Source organism: Malaclemys terrapin, chromosome 3 (genome assembly GCF_027887155.1).
Source record: "Malaclemys terrapin pileata isolate rMalTer1 chromosome 3, rMalTer1.hap1, whole genome shotgun sequence".
Lineage (NCBI taxonomy): Eukaryota > Metazoa > Chordata > Testudines > Emydidae > Malaclemys > Malaclemys terrapin.
The window spans coordinates 161,411,506-161,432,156 of record NC_071507.1 but is presented as its reverse complement, the minus strand read 5'-3'; the positions used below and the strand labels follow the sequence as shown (position 1 = coordinate 161,432,156).

The following is a 20,651-nucleotide window of genomic DNA, read 5'->3' as shown; positions in this document are numbered from 1 at the left end:
AGTCATTTGATTCAGGTTTCAGCTTATTGATACGTACAATCAAATACAGTTTCTCCTTTCATTGTTAATATATTGTTCCACTATCATGCAGTAAATCTCAAAAGAATAAAGTACTACAGCTAGAAACACAACAACAAAATTTTCTGTGCTATTACCTTTTCCTCCATCTTTTCATCACCTAAATTTTGTGCTCCCTGCAGTTGTTTCAAAGCTTCATTAGATAACAGGTTATAACCTTCTTGTAGGGACTTCACTTGTTTTTCCATTTCATTTCTCTCTCCATCCATCATTCTACCAAAAAAAATAATAGATACGATTATTATCAGATTTGAAAACTTCAGTAGGTGACAAGTTCTGCTTTTTCTATTGGTTGTGTATTCTGTGTATGTGATCATACAAATTGAATCAGCAGAATAATCTAGCAAATCAAATGGTGAACTCGTTTTCAGATGACATGGGTTTTATTCCTGGCTTAGCTACTGGCTTGCCGGGTGAATGTAAACAAGTAACTTCACTTCCCTGTGCCTCGGTTTCCCCATCTGTAACATGAAGGTAATGATAGTGACATCCTTTGCAAAGTGTATTGAGATCTATTGATGAAAAGTGCTAGATACTATAATTATTTTAGAAATGAGAGCAAAATCTGACTTGTGTTTTTGGGCCAATATTAGGACATATGATAAAAAAATTGTATGAAAACATTCATCAAATACAGCTGAATAATTAATACATTTAAGTCAACTGCAAGTCAACTGGTGATCAGAAAATGAGGGAAATTAACTGAAAGATGCTTTTAGTGAATTATTCCTTCAGCTCTATTGTTTATGGTCTGTCGACCAGTTTTCCATGCCTCTGACTGTTTACTGACCACCAGCCAAGGCAATGTGAATTCATTTTGATAGCAAGCACTCATGAGAACCATGGGAAATGCTTTACTAAAATCCAAGTATATTACATCTACTAATTTCAGTGATGGATGAAACAAACCTTCTCTATATAACTTATATGTTAGTTTGTTAATATTGTAAAGTGTTTTGAGGTCCTTCAAATGAAAGGTCCTGTATAAATATAAAAGTATTGTCATGTGTTGTGTCACCTAATCCAGGGAGCTCTTGTGAAGACTGGGCTTACAAATTTACCCCAATTGTGGGCTCAATTGCAAAAACTATGAGAAAGTTCATGAAATGTCACAATAACCTATAACAACAAATATTAATAGGAAATGGGAAAAGGTACAGAACCAACTCAGAAAGACTAAAAAAAATGCCTACTGATATAATTCAAGGACTGTGTTAAAATCATGCCTAGTAAATAAGAAAAGTGAGGAACCTGGAAACCAATAAACCAGAGTGTCAGAAATTAGGCCTAATAGGTAGACAAAATAACAAGAGGGTGAGCTATTCCACCTGTTGCACCCTTTTGCAGTCCTCCAAAAGAGACTTTAGAGAGAAAAATTGGCTACTGGAGAGAGCTTCACCATCCTGGCTGCCACCCCCACACTCTCCTGGGAAGCTGGACCTTCTTCATCCCAATCCTGAAAAATGTCCTGACAGACCAGGCCACAGAGAGGGAGCCAGATGATGACGCTCCCATTTCCACTGGCTATAACTAAATACTAAAACACCATCTAGGACGCGAGACTATGTCACACATCCCTCCCCTTCTCCCCCCGTGTGTCTTTTTCCTTCCCTCACCTTATTTCTTCTCTTTCCTATCTCCTTCCTTTTGCCTTCTGTCAAATAAAGAGTCTGGCGTAGCCACCAAGGCTACATATTTTGAAACACTGCTGAAAGCCTGTTACCAGAAAGAGGAAGCTAAAGAAATGCCCTAAACAGCCCAATGCCGGTACAAGTTTGCCAGGTCTTGGGAGAGGCTGATAAGACCCTGTGCTGTGGCTGTGTTTTTCCAGCAGTTAGGCTGCAAGTGAGAGTCAACATCAGAGACAGAAGCTGCATTTTCTCTCTGTAGCTCTAATAAAAGGTTAAACTGATTTTAATGATGTGTTTGCCATGGTACTAAGTAGACTTGGATCTCTATATACCAAACCTTGGACCTTGTTTAACACTGTTTAATTGGAGAGTGACTGGGTTATGTTAGCACCTTTAATGCTTTGGGCCCCCTACTTCCATCTAAATTGATATAATCTTTTATACACCTAATCAAGTTCTCTTCACAATTACATTTAAACTAAACAAAAAGAACAAATAGAATATTACCCACTGTAACTAAGATGAGAATATCAGTCTGTTTCTTATAAGCAAATATGATGCAGTAATTTAGTTACAGTTATATTAACAAAATGCTGTGATAAAATTTAACATACTTGTCACTGTGTTTAGCCAAAAATGACTGTGTAGTCTGCAAAGCCTCAGATATTTGTTCTTTCTTGGTTGCTATTTCATCAGCGGAAATCTGAAAAATATACAATCAAAATTCAGTTCTCCACAGTGCATATGTCTGAAAAGAGAGAACAGAAAAGTAGATGTTAGCTTGTTATGTGCATTCTGATCTAAAAGGATAATTAAATAAACTAAACTAAGTCATAAAACATTCATATGATCCTGAGGCTGCTCATACGACCATCCAGCCAAGTCAGCCCCAGGAGAGGAGGGAAGCAGCATGCAATGAACAAGGGACTTCACAATTGGAAATGTATATTCACATAAACCACTTTACACCCATTAACTGCAGTAAATATCTGAAACAAAGGCTGATTCCAGAGGATAGCTTGCAACCTGGTAACTAAATATATTAAACTATATATTTAAACTATTGCTCCTCCCCCACCCCTGGAAATTTTACAATTAACTGGGAGTGAAGCTTTTCAGGGTGCTGATTAAGGCGATTTCACCCTATATTTTTACACTACACCCCAGTACAGATGACCAGGTGCTTTATTTTTATGTCTGACTTTATGAACATTATCAGTGTGGCAATTGATAATGAAGCAAGTCAAAAACTATATCAGGTCTTTTAACACTAAGAACAGATAAAAGGTTGTGTAGCACAGTGTCTCTGACCAGAGTGGAGAGAGATTCTTGTTTTCTTACAACCATGTTATAATACTATACAGCAGGGTAGCTTACGAACTAGCAATAACAGGTTTATAATGAAATATTGTTATCTAAAGTGCTCCAGGAAACCATGTTAACATAATGCTGATTCTAATCTGGATAGAGTCCAAGCTACTCACTGCCATGTTGAGAAGAAAGCATGTGGGAAGAACCATGCATTTCTTCACCAGTTCAGCATCTTGGTTTCCTTTAAAAGTTAGGGTGGTTGCCAACAATAATATTCATAATTTTTCCACTGTTCCTATTACCCACTTATCACCCTCTTTTTGTATACTGAATTAGCATTTCAACTTTAAGAGACTCTCTTTCAGAATAGCATGGATGGAGAGAAGCAGATATATGCAAGCCAACAAGAGAAGTGGGAACCTCTTAACTTTTAAGTGTACATGTTATTTCTGAAAAGTGATTAGAAGGCAGGGAGGGAATAGGAGAGAGCTGGTGTAGTTAAAATGGTCTAGAGAACAGACCTGAGGTTTGCTCCCTCCCTTTTTTTTTCTGTATAAAAGCCATGAAGATACATTGGTTGCCATTAAATAGCCAATATTTGTCAACAGTTATCTAAGAGTGCTACCTGAGATACAAGAGTGGTTTCCTAATCTATGAATGGGCTATAATGAGGTCTCTAACAAGTGTGTGGAAATTTGTAGCAAATCGTGATTTTTCAAAATGGTACTCACCTGACTCATAAAGAGCCATGCCCAGCCCAGGATTGCTTCCATGATCACCAAAGGCTAAAGGGCTGCACAGATCACTCTCTATTTTAAAGCAGTACTTCTCCTTCTGAAGGAGAGATGACTCACCTTGTATGGTAAATGGAGTTCTTCAAGATGTGTCCCTCTAGGAGGGTGCTCCACATCAGTATATGTGCATGCCTGTGCACTCTGGATTGGAGGCATTTTGTCAGCAGTGTCCGCGCCTGTGCACTAGACACCCTCGTGCTCTGGCACAAGGGCATATAGGGAGGGGAGGATCCGCCACCACTCCAGTTCCTTCTCAACCAAGAAAGTCCAATAAGAGACTCTGAGACAGAGGGGAATGAGGGAAGGCAACAGAGCACCCATAGGGACACACATCTCGAACAATTCCAGTTACTGCACAAGTTGAGTACCCTCTCTTTCTTCAAGTGATGTCCCTATGGGTGTTCCATATCAGGAGACTTCCGAGCAGTACTTCCATCACAGAGGAGAGTGTTGAGGAAGTGGATTCAGCACAGATTGTAGAACAGTGTCACCAAAAGCCACATCAGCTCTGGAAGCAGTCACAAGAGAGTAGGGCTGGGAGACTGTATATATCGAAGACCAGGTGGCTTCTCTGCAGATCTCTGAGATAGGTTTGTTTCTCGGCAGGGCAAGAGAGGTAGATTGAACCCTGGTGAAGTAAGCAATAACTTTTGGAGGTGGGTGATCCCTTGAGACTTTGTAGCAGGTTAAAATCCATCATGCAACCCATTTGAGTGGAAGTCACCTGTCCTTTTATGCACCCTGCACTAGAGATAAAAAGTCTGCGTGAAGCCATAACGGACCTAGTCCTGTCTAGGTAAAAAGCAAGAGCTCTTCTTGCCCTTGGGCAAGTATGCTCTGGCTGTAGAGGAGTCCAGAGTAACTTTGATGAAGTCTATTCGTTGGGCGGGCGTGACAGTAGACTTTTCCACACTGAAGCGATGGCCCAGTGAGTGGAACAGAGATAAGATCTTCTGGGTGCTGTCTGTGCTTCGAGGAATGACCAGCTTTTGGGGAGTCAGTCAATCATCCAGATAGGGGAAAATGATTATTCCCATCTGACGAAGATGGGATGTGGCAGCCAACAGAACTTTGGTAAAGACCATTCGAGCAGTACAAAGGCTGAAAGGTACAACTCAGTAGTGGTAGCGGTCTCTGTGCATCACAAAACATAGGAAACATCTGTGTGAAGGAGGCATGGCTATATGGAAATAAATTACCTGAAGGTCGAGGAAAGCAAACCAATCTCCCAGGTCCAGAGAGGGAATTATTGCTCCTAATGATCTATTCTAATTTTTGCTACCATTCTGAACTGTTAAGTGTGAACAAAGCTGTTTATTGTCCTGAGGTCCAGAATTGGTCTCCATCCCCCATTTTTCTTTGGAACCAGGAAATGTGTAATAAAATTCTTTCCTGCCTAAGTCAGGTGGGACAGGCTTGATCACCCCCAGTGTTAACAGGGACTGCACCTGCTGCCTCGAGACTCTCATGAGAGGGGTCCCTGCAGAGAGAAGGAGGTGAGGAGGTAGAAGTAAGCTGAACTGGATGGAGTAATCTGTAAATATCACCTCCAAGATCCATTTCTCCTAGATGATGAGCTCTCAGGAAGGTAGGGAATGAGAGCGAGAGAGGCCCCACCAGGTGGAAGGGGGATACGTGAAGCATAAAATCTGGAACAGGAGAGTTTGTGACCCTTCTTCAATGGGTCTAAATTGTCATTTCAAAGATGCTGCCAACTGGAAGGTTGCAGTACAGGGCAGTCCTTTCTATGAGAACCTGGGCTTCTTCCTGAAGGGCTGAGCTGTTCTCATGAGCTGGTAGTTGACTGAGTGAGACCGTTGAGCCATCTGTGACCCACTGTACTTTTTCTTTGCCATAAGTGTAAACATGCCCAGAGATCATAGCTTCACCCAGACTCCTTAAGAAAGTGAAGTGACCCATCCATAGCATTGCTGAATAACTTGGGTCCCTTGAAGGGTGGGACAATCAATCGTGTTTTGTACCTCACAGAGGATTGCAGACAAAAAGCTCTACACCTGATTACTGCTGCAGCCATCTAATCAGGTCTGAAGAGATGTCCTGGCAATTGTCTGGCCATTTGCTATGAGAGTTTGAACTTGTTTCCTCTGATCCTGGGGCGAGTATTTAACATATGGGTGAAAATTTGGAATAGTTTGTAAAATTGTATTTCGTCAACAGGGTTTGGTAATTGGTTACTCTGAAGTGCGGTGTGGCAGAGGAGTACGTTTTTCCATGCCAGAAGGTCCAGTCCTCTTTGTTTTTTATCAGAAGGAATGGAATGGAATCAATGTTGTCTATTCCATTTGTTGATTGCTTCCATGAGCACAGAGTTGGGTGTAGGATGGGAAAAGAAATATTTTGATCCTTTGGGTGGGATGTAATACTTTTTGTCCAACCATTTACACAAAGCAGTGCAGTAGATGGGGTTTGACACACACTACGTGCCCAGGCCAACAGAGCATCATTAATGGGCAGGGTGATTTTGCTCAGACAAGATGTGTGAAGGATGTCCAACAAGGAGTGTTGGGGTTCTCTTTCAATAGGATATATAGGATCTCCTCTATATACTTCATAAGGTCCAGAAAAGTCTTGAAATCATCAGCATAAGATGGTGAGGGAGGCATGACAGCCTCATTTGGTGAGGAAGAGGATTTGCGGGAAAGTGATGTTCCTTCCTCCGCAGCTCTTGCTCCTTTGTATGATTCCACTGTGTGGAGGGACCTGAGTGCGCCATTTATTGCTCTTGATATAGCCTTTTATGAGATGGTACCCAGTAAAACTAATCACCATAAAGGGCCTATCGGTTCCAACACCCATCTTGGTGGGGCATAAGGGAATGGGGCAAGACCCCACTGTTATACTTGCTAGGGTTGGGTGTATCCCTTGCTAGAGTGTACCCCGAGTGAAGGAGGTTGAAAAGGGAAATCCTGTATAGATAGTTCAGAATCTGATGAGGAGTCATCTCCTGTGCCAATTGGAGGGGCAAATGGTGTCAATACCAATGGTTAAGTTGGCACCAGGGCCCCAAAGGGGTCCTGTAAATGCATGGGTATCACAGGCTGTTGATATGAAGGTACCAGATGGTGCTGAGTTGGGATTGGCTGGAAATGTGTCTGTGTACCCTCAAAGAGTTTATGAGGGACTGGAGGCCAAGATGGTACTGGAGGGCAAGACATCATTGAAAATGGTAGAAGAGGGTAAGTAGGCTCTGTCAGGTGAGGCGGTACTGGTGGGGAGTGTGTCTCTATTCCTCAGCAATGGTGACTCAGATGCTCCAGGATCTGAACGTCCACATTAGTCAAAAGACTGGACAGTACCAGGGACTCTAGAGTAGGAAATATCGGGAGTCAGAATATCTGGAGGTACCATAGATGGTGCTGAAGTACAATCAGTACGTCCTTCATGTCTGGTTGCTGGAGATGGTGTCCATGATTTCAGCCTGGCTCTGGAGTCCTTATGTATTGAAGCCATAGAGTTCAGTGCCAATGTAGGTACTGCTTAACATAGTTTACCAGGCAGTTTCTTAATATGCGGCATGGTCTTCTTAGCCAGTGCCATGATCTCCATAGCAGAGGGGATGGGAGCCTCAGCTGTATGCATAATGAGACGCAAGGTCTCCTGAGACCTAGATCGACTGGATGACTTTCCCTTTTTCGTTTCCTGTTCTGGGGAAGGAACCCTTCTCTTCTTTGATGGTTAAGATGGTTCTGAAGAACACCCTGGGTCTTTGCTTACCATCGCAATAGAGATGGTCACCAGAGCTCTGCGGATCTAGTGTACAGGGAGGGTGATTCAGATCCTGTTGGTGTCAGTGAGTGCTCCACTAACAAGAGTTTGAGCCTGTCCCCCATCAATGTATTAGACCTGCTCTTATACCCTGAGTAGATCTTGAATTTGGAGGGGATGTGAGACAACTCAAGCCAGCTTTAATGTCCAATGCTGCCAGTGAAAGACCTATGGCAGGTCTGACAGGGTTCAAAGCCTGGGTTCTTGGGCATAGCCTGCACTCAAGACCGTGGATCAAAGGCTCAAGAAAAACAAAGGCACAATTCAGGCCAAAGAAAGGGAGGTGGAACCCCTGCCCCCCCCCCCCTTTTAAGTGAAAATTGTGCTAAATAAAAATAAAGAAAAGAATACTTAGAAAATACAGAAATGTTAGTGAGAGGTATAGCAAGGCACTAGGCTAGCTGGAGGACACCGCAATGCTCATCTCAAGCCGCAGGCAGCTGAGGGAGAACTGGAGTGGCAGCAGTTCCGCCTCTCAATATATGCCCTCATACCGGAGGACCAGGATGTCTAGGATGGAGGTATGGATCCACGGACATTGCTGATGAAAAATCTCTGATCCAGAGTGCACAGGCATGCACACATCTTGAAATGGAGCACCCATAGGGACACTACTCTAAAAACAGCCAGCTACACGCAATACCTTATGTGGCCACTTAAATGTGTCCCCTTTCCACTGGTAGAGCCCGACCTAGACAATCAGAATTGCTTAGAAATATTACTCAGTGTCTCCCCTGGTGTCTTAACATGGTAAATGGGTTTCTTCTCTGCTAACTGACAGTCAAGCAAGGGAAAAAATGCAAATAAGTGAGGCAATCTGACCACCAAGTCTCACTCACAGAGCTCAGTATAGGGTAAGAAAGGATCCCCGCAGACCCACTCTGTATCTCCTTTCCCTAAAATAGCACTCTTGTGGGAGGCAGGAATGAAGCCACCTTCAACAGAAGAATCATGGGAGAGGAGACATTATTGCCTCCAATGCTCAATGGATGAGAGTAGCCCTCACCTATTCCAATTCAAAGTACTTTTATTTTGTAAGAAAATGAAAACTGGTCCGGGATCCCATCCCTTCCCCCTCCCATTCCTTCTTTACTGGAGGTAGCATGGGTATTACTAGTGCTCTAGTAACTCCTGCAAGATGAGGAAACAGACCCAGAATTGGATGTACATTGTGCAGAAGGCAGAGATCATTTATATAAGCTGTATATCCAGTTGATTCTGTAGCTCCCAGGTTCAGAGTTGTGTTCCTTCTATATTAGTGGCCTTGTGCCCCGACTTTACCTCTGCATAAGTCAGCCTTCTGTAGTCAGAACATGTCATATTTTGGGATCTTCACATCCCAGAGGGAAGACTATATTTTTTTTCTTAAGAGTGATGAAAATATCTTGTTCTCTTAAATTTTTTCATATTTGTAAATGTATTTTATTAACATTTTAAACTATTTCCCTCAGAACCAAATGTGAAATTAAATCTTTCGAGTAGCACAAAAATATTTATGGAAACCTTTGCGCATATTAACCAGGACAAAGAACAACAACAGAAAAACAGTGGTGTTCCATCAAGAAATCTTTGAGTACCTGCTGCTTAGGCAAGTCTGCCTTTTCAGCCTTTTCTCTTTCTCCCTTGCTGAGGGTCTTGCTGATGTTTGACACCCATTTCAGTAAATCCCCAGCTTTCTCAACATGCTCTTTCTTTTCCTCTTCCATTGACTTCTGGGGGGTAATGTGCATCGTAAAAAATACATTTATTTAAACAGTTGAGATATTAAGTTGTCAGACCCACAAACTCTCAATCCTCGCATAATGCCACTATTACCACAAAAGCTACAATAGTTTGAGTAGTTTTATTTATTTATTTATTTTACCTTATGCATTACTGTCACCTATATGAAAATATATATGTATATGCAATATAACTGGAGACATTAATAGAGGTAATTCCTCCAAGATAGTTGCACAGATTCTAAAATGGCTACGGTATATACATATTCACACACACACGAACCATTTTATAAACAGTACAGAAATAGATTAACCTCCCAGCCACTACTCAATAATTAAAATCTAAATAATGCTTGTAGTCAGAAAAGCTAAACATCTTTGAATTGCTGCCTTTGCATTAGCCTTATATGCCTATAGCCAGCACTGGGTATCACACTTCCGGAGTACACTGGGATAGGTTACTAAATTACATTTAGGAGGAAATACAGTGTTATTATAGTCTTCGATCCAAGATATACTGAAAAATAATCAAAGGAGTCACCATTTTGTCCGCAATAAATATATTATGAATTTGTAGTTTGTGTCAAATAGTATATGATTTTTAACCAGAGTTTTATAGTAGTTGGAAACTTTTCAGTACTTAAAAATGTGTTGAAATGCTTTCACTTATCACAAGAAAACAGGAAAGAACATTTTAAAATGGTTTAAAAAACTAAGCACTTCATATCAATACATCTTATCTTGTACATACTGCAGCTGTATGAAAAACTAATTGCACTGATCCATGTTTTCTCTGAAATCAGTGGAAAATCATGTTGATGAGAAATTTAAACAATACCACTCCAGACTACAAATGTATGACCTAATTCTGCAAATGCTTAATATATGTGAGTAGCTTTATGCATGTGAGTAATCTCGTGTGCATAAGTGTTCCAAAGATTTAAGCCTAAATCTCTACACCACATTTTGATACCTTTGTAATATAAAATATTTGTTTTTTTTAAGATTTAAGAGCAGTTTGAAATGCCAAATCAAGACATCATGGCTGGATGAAATATTGTAATTTTATACACAAAATAGTTCCTATTTTGAAGTCAATGGGACTTTTGCCTAATGAAACCATGTAAACACTGCAGCACTTCACGCCTATTATGAACTTTATTCCTTTATGGTGTCTAACTTCTATAGTATGTTATCACTCTCACATGATTACACAATAGTATTAGTAGTTCCCCACCAACAGCCTAATGATCAATGGGAGTCTTTCGCTGAATGGACTTTGGATCTGGCCCAAAAGTGAGTATCAAAATCACTGTTCGATTACGAAGCATAATAAAGACTAGAAATTCCTATCTTAATGGGCTCAGTTGCTTCTAATAATCGTAGCCCTGTGTGGCAATCAAAAATAGATTTTTCCAAGGCTTCTTTGTATGTTAACTTCTTCTTTGTTTTGGGGCATGTAATGGCTTTAACATGTGACTTGTCATCTTTCATTTTTGTAGCTGTGATAGCATCAATAATGCCATTCTTAATAGCATCTTCCATAGACAACCTGCAATGAGATTTTGGATCTATCAGTCCACCAGTCAAGTATTGATACTGCAGGCAGCGAATGCCTGCGTCTTTGTTCAGGACATTTACATTCATAGCTTCAATGGCTGATATAATTTTGTTTGTTACAGGATGAATTATCCCAGTAAAGACTAACTCACACTGTTGAATTTGCTTAGCACTTATTTCATCAATTAACTCCCTTTGCAAAGCTTCTGAAACACTGTATTTTTTCCCAGTAAATGGATCAATTATGCCTCCTGTACTGGCTTGAGCTTCAAGACACCTTAGGGCAGTAATTCTATCCACCAAGTTTTTGCGTGAGGCTTTTAGAACTGTAATTCTTTCATTGGTGTCAGAAAGCCAGTATCCTGCAATAGGGCTGTTCAAATCTTTACATGGTCGTGAACTGCTCAGCAAAAGATCACCAAACTCATTAGCTGTGATGAGGCCTTCCTTATATTTGTTGACTAATGTTCTGTCAATTGTACCCTGTGTTAATGCCTCTTCAATATTAAACTGTATTCCAGTTTTGAGATCTGTTAGCAAAAGAGAAGAGTTTCCACGGGAATCAAAACATGTAGACTCCTTCCACTGAAATTCCCATTCTAATAGCTCAAGATATGTACTTTTATCAATTAAATCCCTTTGATAAGCCTCATATGAAGTCATTTCTGTTCCCGTTTTGATGTCTACTACGGAAATCTTATGAACTTTTTCTGCTGATGGGCTAGTAATTTTTCTGTCCCCAACTGGAAGCAGAACACATTTGCTATCTACATCAAACACACAAATTTTCAGCAATTCATAGTAGTACATGGCTTGCCTATTATTTGGATTTTGAAAACATTTTGCATTACTAGAAGGTTCATGTAAAAATTTTAAAATTGTGTTATTTAGCAAGCCTAGCTGCACTGCGACATCTGGAGGAATACGAACACTTCTTACAGGGTCAATAATTCCCCCACTTGCAACCTGGACTTCAAGAATATTTTTACCTTTTTGTCTTTCCAGGATCCTAGCTTCAATAGCTTGATACACTGATATTATTTTACCAGAACAATAATATCCTAAAACTGCTTTCTCTGCCTCAAGTAGTCTACCTTTGAATTCATTATCTACAAGTCCTCTAGCAATTGAGTCATCGACAGAATATTTCTGACCTGTTGTGGGATCAATGATGAACCCCGTGGCAGCCTGGGCTTCTAAAAATGCTAATGCTAATGTTTTTTCAATTATTCTTTTCTTTGCTGCTAAAGCAAAAGAGATTATTTCTTTGCTGGATTCAATGTACAGCCCAGCTATAGCAGTAGGCTTAGTTAAAAACATTTCAAGACTTTTCTGAACCTCATCAAATGACTTCTGCCCTGAATGGAGCTGTTCAACTGTGCTCCTGTCTAGAAGCTTCACTTCAACCAACTGCCTGGCGGTTACATCATGTCGGAGACCTTGAAATTTAAGATCATCTTCCCCAGTAGAATATTCATAGTGAACCATATCAACATTCTTCATATTCTTGCCCTCTAAGAAAGAGCTAATCTTTGGAAAATCTTCTCCCCTTAAACCTTCAGATGTTTGGTATCCCTCAAACATCCTGTCTTCATTACCAAGATTCTTGTCATTTTCTTGTTTTAATGTTGTAACTTCAACAAGCACATCATATTGCTTGCTCTTCACTATCTGTAAACAGGAATTTTTTGACACAATGAGCAATAGAGCTGGAGAACGTAATTTGCACTTTACATAATTCAGTCCAAAGTCCACCACCAGAAGAATGCAATGGAGAAAGTGAACAGCAGAAATCATGAATAAGAAATTTTATTAGCCTGGATAGCACAGAATATAATTAACTAGATTTTTTAAAAAAAATTGTACACCTCAAATATTTATTTAAAAGGGATAGATTAATGGGAATGTGGCTGAAATGCAAGGTAGAAATTTTATTCTGTGTTTGTTATTACCTGCACTTATTGATATCACTCAATGAACTTTTAACCGTAACTGAGTATAATCATTGTATGTGAATTTCTATAATGTACATAAACCTTTAACAAATAAAAATATAGATTCAAATAATCCTATTGCAAATATTTGAGTATTTTAGTCTTTTTTTGTATTCACAGATAAGCAGAAGAAGTCCCCATACACCAGAATAAAAAAAAGTATACAACAGAGAGCATAGAAGAGCAATACCACATTTTAAAGAATGGAACAGTAAAAACCAGCACCAGAGCAAGGCAAATGTCAACAAAACTTAGAGTATACCTCCAAAGGGTGCATGAGCTTTACTAGTCCCGTTCCATGTTTTTCTTCTTCATGCCAGGAAGTGTGAAGATTTTTATCTCTTAATTTGTCTACTTCTGATATTTTTGTCATAGGGTTTGTTTTATCAAAAGTTATCTGGAGCTGGGTGCTTGTCTGAGAAACAAACTCTGTAAAAGACTGTTGGTCTGTATCATCTTCTAGGAATTGGTTTGTTCTTGACAACTGGAGCTGTGCCTCTTTTAGTTCTGTATCATCAGCACCCAGGTGCAGCTTCTTTTCTCCTAATCGATCCATTTTAAACCCCGGAATGTTTATATCAGCCTGTCTCTCCTGTTTCTGTCTTAACAACGAAGAAGTAGTTTTTGCACATGGATGAAGTTGTTCTAAATCTCTAGGTGAGGTTTCTCCCAGGTAATTGAACTCCCTTACCTTCTTCTCACAGTCCAATTTGAATATAGAATCTTTGATGTTTTGATGTTGCTTAACTCCATTCTGAAACATTAGGAACTGGTGTTCACGTTCCTTCATCGGCATGTCCATATCCTGTTTTAGGGTCTCCACCATACGCCTCTGTACCTCCAATTCCTCCTCAAGTTTCCGATATTTCTGAAAATAATCCATTTCAGCATGCTTTCCTTGTTGTAGTTGCTCACGACATTTCTGAAGTCTTTCTTGCAGATCTTCAATTTGCATCTTGTACAATTTAATATTCTCTTCAGCCATATTTTTTTGTTGCTGAAGAGTGACACATTCCAGTCTTATACCCGAAATGTCATTTTCAGTGATGCTATGGGATTCCAGTAGTTTTTCAACTTTTTTTCTAAATTCCTCTGCAGAATGTTTAAACCTAATGGACTCTTCCTGAAACAGAGCCATCTTTTTGCGTGCCATTTGTTCATCTAGGGTCTTTTGATGGAATTCATCCTGCAGCTTCTTCAGTTTACTATTTAGCTCTTGTATATGAACTTGCTGTAGCTGTATTTTCTGCTCACTCAACCTCTTTTCAACAGTGAAAGCATTTAGTTGTGCATTTAGATTTTTAACCTCTCTCTCAGTGTTCTGTTTGAAAGCACTCTGCTTATCGCACTTCTGTTTAAATTCGCTGGCTAATGCTTTTGTTTTTACTAGGTCATCTTCTAGACTTTTGACTTTACTTATGAATTCTTGCTCGATTATTATCTGCTTGTGCAACTGTTCATTTGTGGTACGTAGCTGTTCTTTAAAACCATCTGCTAGGGTTTTTAAGGCATCATTTTTTCTCTGAATACTTTGTTTCTCCAGAATGATCCTCTCTGATTCAGACTGAATTTGTTGCATCATTATTTTGGTTTCAGTATTCGATCTGGTAAGCTCCTCGACCTTTTGTTTCAATGATTCTGCCAAACGATTGCTTTTGGCCAAATCATCTTTCACCATTTGAATCTTCTGTTGATTTTCATTCTCTGCTCTTGTCTTTTGAAGCAGCTGTTCCTGGATTTTTTTATACTGATCTTGCAGATTATTTGCTTCTCCTTTGCATGACTGTGTTCTTTGTTCAGCTATCAGCTTCTCTTTCTGGAGAGAGTTGATTTGTGAATTTAAATGCTGAACAGTGATTTCAATCTGTGTGTGGGATCTAGTCAATTCCTCTACTTCCCTCTTTAATTGCACCTTTTCCTGCTGAAGAGATTTCAGCTCTTCTTGATAATTTATTTTAATTTTCTTAAGATCTATGGCTTCTTGCATTACCTCTTCAGCTTTACCTGTGGTTTTGTGCAGCTGCCTATCGAGTTCTTTCAATTGCTGCAAATATCCCTGCTCTACCTGATCTTTTTGGTCCAACTCAATTTTCAGACATTTAAGTGTATTATTGGCATCATCTAATTTCTCTTTTAGTAAACGAGCCTTTTCTTCAGCTGATGCTTTTTGAAGTTCAAGATCATTCAGTTCATATTTTAGATCTTTAATGTTTTTTTCAGCCTTTTTGTTGGCAATAGTCAGCTCATCTAACTGCTGTTTAAGCTCCTCTACTTTCTTTATTTCTTGTTTTTTCTGGAAACCTATAATTTCAGAGTCAACCCGATAATGCTTGTCTTGCACAGATGTGCAAGTTGACTGCACGCTTTCTCTTACTAAGGAATATCTGCCTTCAACTATTTGCCTTCGAGCTTCAGTTTTCTCTTTTTCTTGGGGCTTTTTTTCTGCTAGATTCCCTTGATACTCAAAACCTTGTTCCATTTGCTTTATTAGTTTCATAAGCTTTTCCTCTCCTTCTGTTTTTTTCCTCAGTTCTGCCATTAAAGCTTTTTTCTGCTGCTCTAAATCCTGAAGATTTGTGTCTTTCCTTCTCAGGTGCTCTTCAAGTTTTTTTCTAGCAGCAGTACTTTCCTCTATTTGAGTTCTAAAAGCTCTGAGGTTTTCTTCAACTATACTTCTTTGAGCCTCTGCCTGCAAGGTGAGCTGCCTTACACGTTCTAACTCCTGCTCTGCAGCTACTTTCTCTTTTGCAATGCTCTCCAGCTCTATCTGATACCGCTTTGCCTCTTGCTCAGCCTTGGTTTTCTGAAAAGATATCTCTTCCACATACTTCTGCTGTTTCTTCAGCTCATCTTCTGCAGCTTCCTTTACTTTGGGGAGTTCCTGTTCTACATGGAACTTTTGTCTCTTCAATTCCTCTAACATCTTCTCAAGCTCATTTATCTTTCCCATAAGTTTTCTGTTCTCATCAATTGTTGACTTTTGTTGCTCCATCAGATCTGAATATGCTGCATGTGCTGACGCCGCCTCATTGTTTATAATCTATAAGAAAATTTAAAATATACAAATATGTTTAAATCTGTTCTTTTTGAATATAGCACGTGAAATCTGTTGTATTATTTTCAAGACATAGTTGAAAATACTTACTAACGTGTATTCGGCATGTCAATACAGTAGGATGAGCAGTTCCCACCACCATCACCTTCTCCTTACATAGTAAGCTTCAGACAAGAAACCATTAGTTCAAGATGAAAAAATCCTTCATAAAGGAATCCGCAAAGGGGAGAAATCCCAAAGAATCTCTTTTGTTACTCAGGAAGCACTTAACGGTTAGAAAAGTCAGACAGCCACTTGCATATGCTCTTGCTCAAAACAAATTGTACAACAAGTAATGAACAAAACACAATATGCAAGGATCACACAGGTCAAGGAAGTCAGCATTTCCAGTTTGGTTCAGTAGGAATTTAAAGCGTTTTATGTTTACAACAGACATAATACAACACAAATTTGGAAATCTCTCCAAGAAAAGAAACAATACATGAAGCTACACTCAGGATGTGTCCACATTAGGAAAAAAGGAGTTTTCTTACCGTGTGTTAGCTAACACGTGTTAACTAGGAGCTGGTAAACTCTTAATGAAGAGAGGGCAGTTAGTAGTTTCCATGCATAAGCAGATGGAGGTAAACACTAGGAGGGAGAAGAAGTTTCATCTCGACCTGCTAACGTGTTAAACTACAATTGCCTTGTCTTCACTAGAATTTTATCATGTTAGCTAACTTGAGGTAAGAACACACGTTTCTTCCTAGTGAAAGCAAGGCCTACTATGAGGTGAAAAGCAAGCAATTTTTCTAATAAACAGAGGGTTATTTTATTTTAACAGACGTGCCTGGTTTCAGTTGCAATGAGACTACACTTACATCTCTCAAGAAGTGCTAATGAAAAGGCAGCTTCATTCCCTCTTTTCCTCCTTCGCTTGGATGATTTTAATTAAACACTTAGGATAGGTCTACACTGAAAAAAAATAAAAAACAACCTGCAGCAGCAAGTTTCTGAGCCTGGATCAACTCAGGCTGTGGGGCTAAACACAACATTGTAGACGTTCGGGCTCAGGCTGGCACCTGGACTCTGCAACCCCACAAAGAATGTGGGTCTCAGAACCCGAGTTCCAGCCCAAGCCTGAACAGCTACACTGCTATTTTTAGTCCCGCAGCATGAGCCCCACAGGCTTGAGTCTGTTGACCCAGGCTCTGATACTTGCTGCTGTGGGTCATTTATTGCAGTGCAGACATACTCTTACAGATGTTGGGATTAAACTGGATCCGCTTTGGAGCATCTCCTTTTATGCTGACAGTTACACAACAAACATATTAAATGTCAAGTGTTTTTAGACAATTAAAATTGAGAATCTGATTGCAGTTGCATCTAGGATCACAAATTAAGTTTTCTGTTATGCAATCTTGCGCTCTTTCTGATCAGCAATGTAAAGCATCAGCTGGGGGAGTATACATTATGATATTAAAATGTGATGAAGTAAATTCAAAATTATTGAAAAAAAAACAATTGTTTTGCCATCTCTGAATCGATACTGATTAATAGATTATTAATATATTAATTTTTAGTTATGCTCAATCAACTTTAAATCAGCTCCACTTTCAGATCTTTTTGTCCAAGATTCAAATATTGAGTTAGACTGATTTTTGAATGGCAATTATTTTTAATTAGAGTTTGATTTGCATTAAGAGGAAACCTCTGGTACCTCAATATTTTTTCTGTTCTTTTTTTTCTTCATAACCCATGTCATTACTTTTTATTTGCTCTTCTTTTTCCCAGAATGGATGTTCAGTTTCTCTGTTTTCATATTTTACTGTCTAGAGGTTATAGTCTATTCCAGGTACCTTGGTGCTAGGATTTTTACCTTTACTCTGCATTTCTGCAACCAGCAATAAATCTTCATCCTCTACACTCTGTTTGTTCAAGCTGATGCCTGTATTGGCCAAACTATGAATCTTAATCTGTGTCAAATTCTCTTTATTTTCTCTACTGTCATTTCTAAATTGTGTTTTGCTAATTCAGCTTCTGAAAACGGGAAAATATTCTCTTCCCTTGGAACTATTTCTTCATTGAACTGGCTATTTTTACATTTGTTTCCCCTAAACATTGTGCCTCTAAATCTGGACCACTATGTATTTCTGACTTTTCAGAATTTAATATAAGTGTTTCTGAAGCATTTTCTATATGCTGATTCTCTGTGGTATTTCCCTCAGAAAAACCAAACAGATATGCAATATTTGCTTGAGTTGGATTTAGAGTTGGTCTTTCTGGAAAGTTGTTTTCTGCTACAAAACAACTGTCATCCAAGGGGGCATTATGGAGTTTGTTTGCGTTCCCTTCACCTGCATCAGAAATGCTTGCCTTCCTCACAGGCTGCAAATTCAGCTTTGTTGTCTTTTCACTTCCCTTGTACACTTTCATCTCTCTGGGGGTGGTTTCTTGCTTTACAGTTGATATAATTTCATCACTCTCTTGCAACTCATTGTCTTCAGAGTTTACATTGTCACACACATTGTCACTACTTCCTTTGAGGCTATGATCTTTAGCGTGTCGATTTTTAGCAAGCGGTCTCATTGAAAGATGTTCTTGTTGCCTGTTCAGGTTGGCATCCACAGCATACCTTCCAGTCTTTTGAATGACATCATCTCTCTTCATCATTAGCTTAAAGTTAGTTTCTGAATACACCCCAAGTTTCTCCTTTGTTGGAGCATCTTCCCTTGCTCTTCTTAAAACATGGTTTCCACTAATACTTCAGAAAACTTCTTTGGCTCTCCCCATTTCCTGTCTCATTCCATCAGCAATTGGTTGATTTCACGCGCACCAGAATCGTCATTTATATTAACATTGACACAAATTTGACATGGAACTGGACATCCATTTCTACCATTCTCTGTGTTTTGGTGTTGTTTACCAGAAAGGGTGGTTATTTCCTTTCTTGTATATAGCTACTCTTCCCCATTATTTCTACCAGCACTTTCTTGACCCTGAGGCTTCAATAGTTGCTTTGATGTTCTGTCTGTTATGATTTTATCACCTCTGTCAGTATCAAATTCTTTTATTTGAATTTCCACCTTCTCTCAGATTTACTATGAGAACTATCTTTCTGCAAATCTCTCTCGTCTATTGGATTTTCGCCTACTGTGTTTTTCTGTCTTTGTTCAACTGCTTCATGACATCCCAAAGGTTCAAAAACTTCAGCTATCATCATGGTTTTCTGGAATCCAGCCTCAGTAGGTAAACTCTGAGCTGACAGTACACAGGTTTAAATTTAGATTTTAAATTTCATAGACTTCATAGCAAGGGCCTTATTTTACCCTTCTTCTGTGCACCAAACTCTGAATGACATCACCCAGAATTCTTAACAAAGACAAGGATAGAATAAAGTCCTGAATGCCAGAGGAAGAGATTAGAAGTATAATCCCAGAAAAAAATGATGATTGTTTCTGCTTTGAAATGGAAAAGCTCCATGATACGCTACTTTGATTCCAAAAGGAAGCTTATTATATTGTTTTGCAATTAGAAAGCAACCTTACATTATCTACTAGGAAGTTATCAAGGAAGTAGAAGTCTGCATATGTTTTGCAAAAGACAGTCTTGAAGACACAGCTCGGAACAGACAAAAATGGTTTATAAAATTCAATTAGTCTTGAGAAACGTGACACCAACCAGCCAAACCTGACAAATTTCTTCGTCTGTAGATATTTTTCTTTTTTGTTTTCATTTTTACCAGCAGTGTGAATTATACACATAAAGGCTACTTAGCATGTAAAGGTGATATCTCATGCCATGGATGCTACATGGTTAAAAAAAAAAAAAAAAGATGCACACTTTTCATATTTATGTTATCAGTCTGTTCAGAGGTATGCGATAGGAAGAACGTGCAGCAAAGGCAAAGCTGGCAGCAAGATTATTTAACATCCCTTTAAGAATCCAGAGTCTTGTCCAATGATTATGTAAATAAATATTAAAAATTAAAACTTGTTAAAATAACTCCAATCCTGTTTTACGTATTTTTTATACTGGACAAACCATACAGTATATTATTTGGCAGAAAAGCTATAAATATACAGTGTATAAATTAAGACCCTATCATCCTTAAAGAGTAAATATATAATTGCTTTAGAAACACACAATATTTTTAAAGAAAGTAAAGAGTAGATAATATTCTTTGTTTAATTCTTTAAAGCATTGATTTAAACTATGTATTTCTGAACAAATAGTTTATAGTCTCCATTCATTCTTGTTAACGAGACCTCATGCTCACTGTGAAAAAAATTCATTGCCTCAAAGAATCAATGCAGAAGAATGACAAAAGAAAAAAGAAGCCTAAACATTTAAAAGTCATTGAAACAAACTTAAGGAATTAGTGAAGGGGTTATTGCACTCCCCTATTTAAATAAAAAATTCCTTATACATTAAAAGCAAGCTAGTGTGCACACTGGAGGTGAAATTCAACCCTGTGCAGAGGGATAACGGAAGACCTAAGCACTGCTTAGGTCCTACTTAAGCACAGTAACTAGGACTTAAATAGGACATGAATAGTGCATGGGAGTTGGGCTGGCTCTCTGCACAGGGGCAAATTTCAGCTTGCATTTGTAAGTACAGCATATATCCAGCCCTAAAATATACACCAAATAAATACAGTCCACATTCCAAATATCCAATGTGGTTTTTGTTGTAAAAATAAAACTTCAAATGAAACGTTCAAAAATTAAAAAGCAAGTATT

General features: G+C 38.9%; 1 protein-coding gene across 13 annotated transcripts in view; it reads right to left on the bottom strand.

The window, feature by feature from the left end:
* The window catches only part of DST (dystonin), a 432,436-nt gene that overhangs the window by 157,510 nt on the left and 254,275 nt on the right, over nt 1-20,651 (bottom strand). For 12 of the 13 annotated variants that reach the window (XM_054022022.1, XM_054022027.1, XM_054022023.1 and 9 more), the window contains 3 exons: nt 9,178-9,312; nt 2,324-2,412; nt 156-291 (listed from right to left, as the gene is read on the bottom strand). In XM_054022022.1, the coding sequence (XP_053877997.1) occupies nt 156-291; nt 2,324-2,412; nt 9,178-9,312 (360 nt within the window). Of the gene's footprint in view, nt 1-155; nt 292-2,323; nt 2,413-9,177; nt 9,313-9,438; nt 12,553-13,137; nt 15,916-20,651 lie in introns of those variants that run through there. The other variant, XM_054022033.1, reaches the window with a different exon arrangement.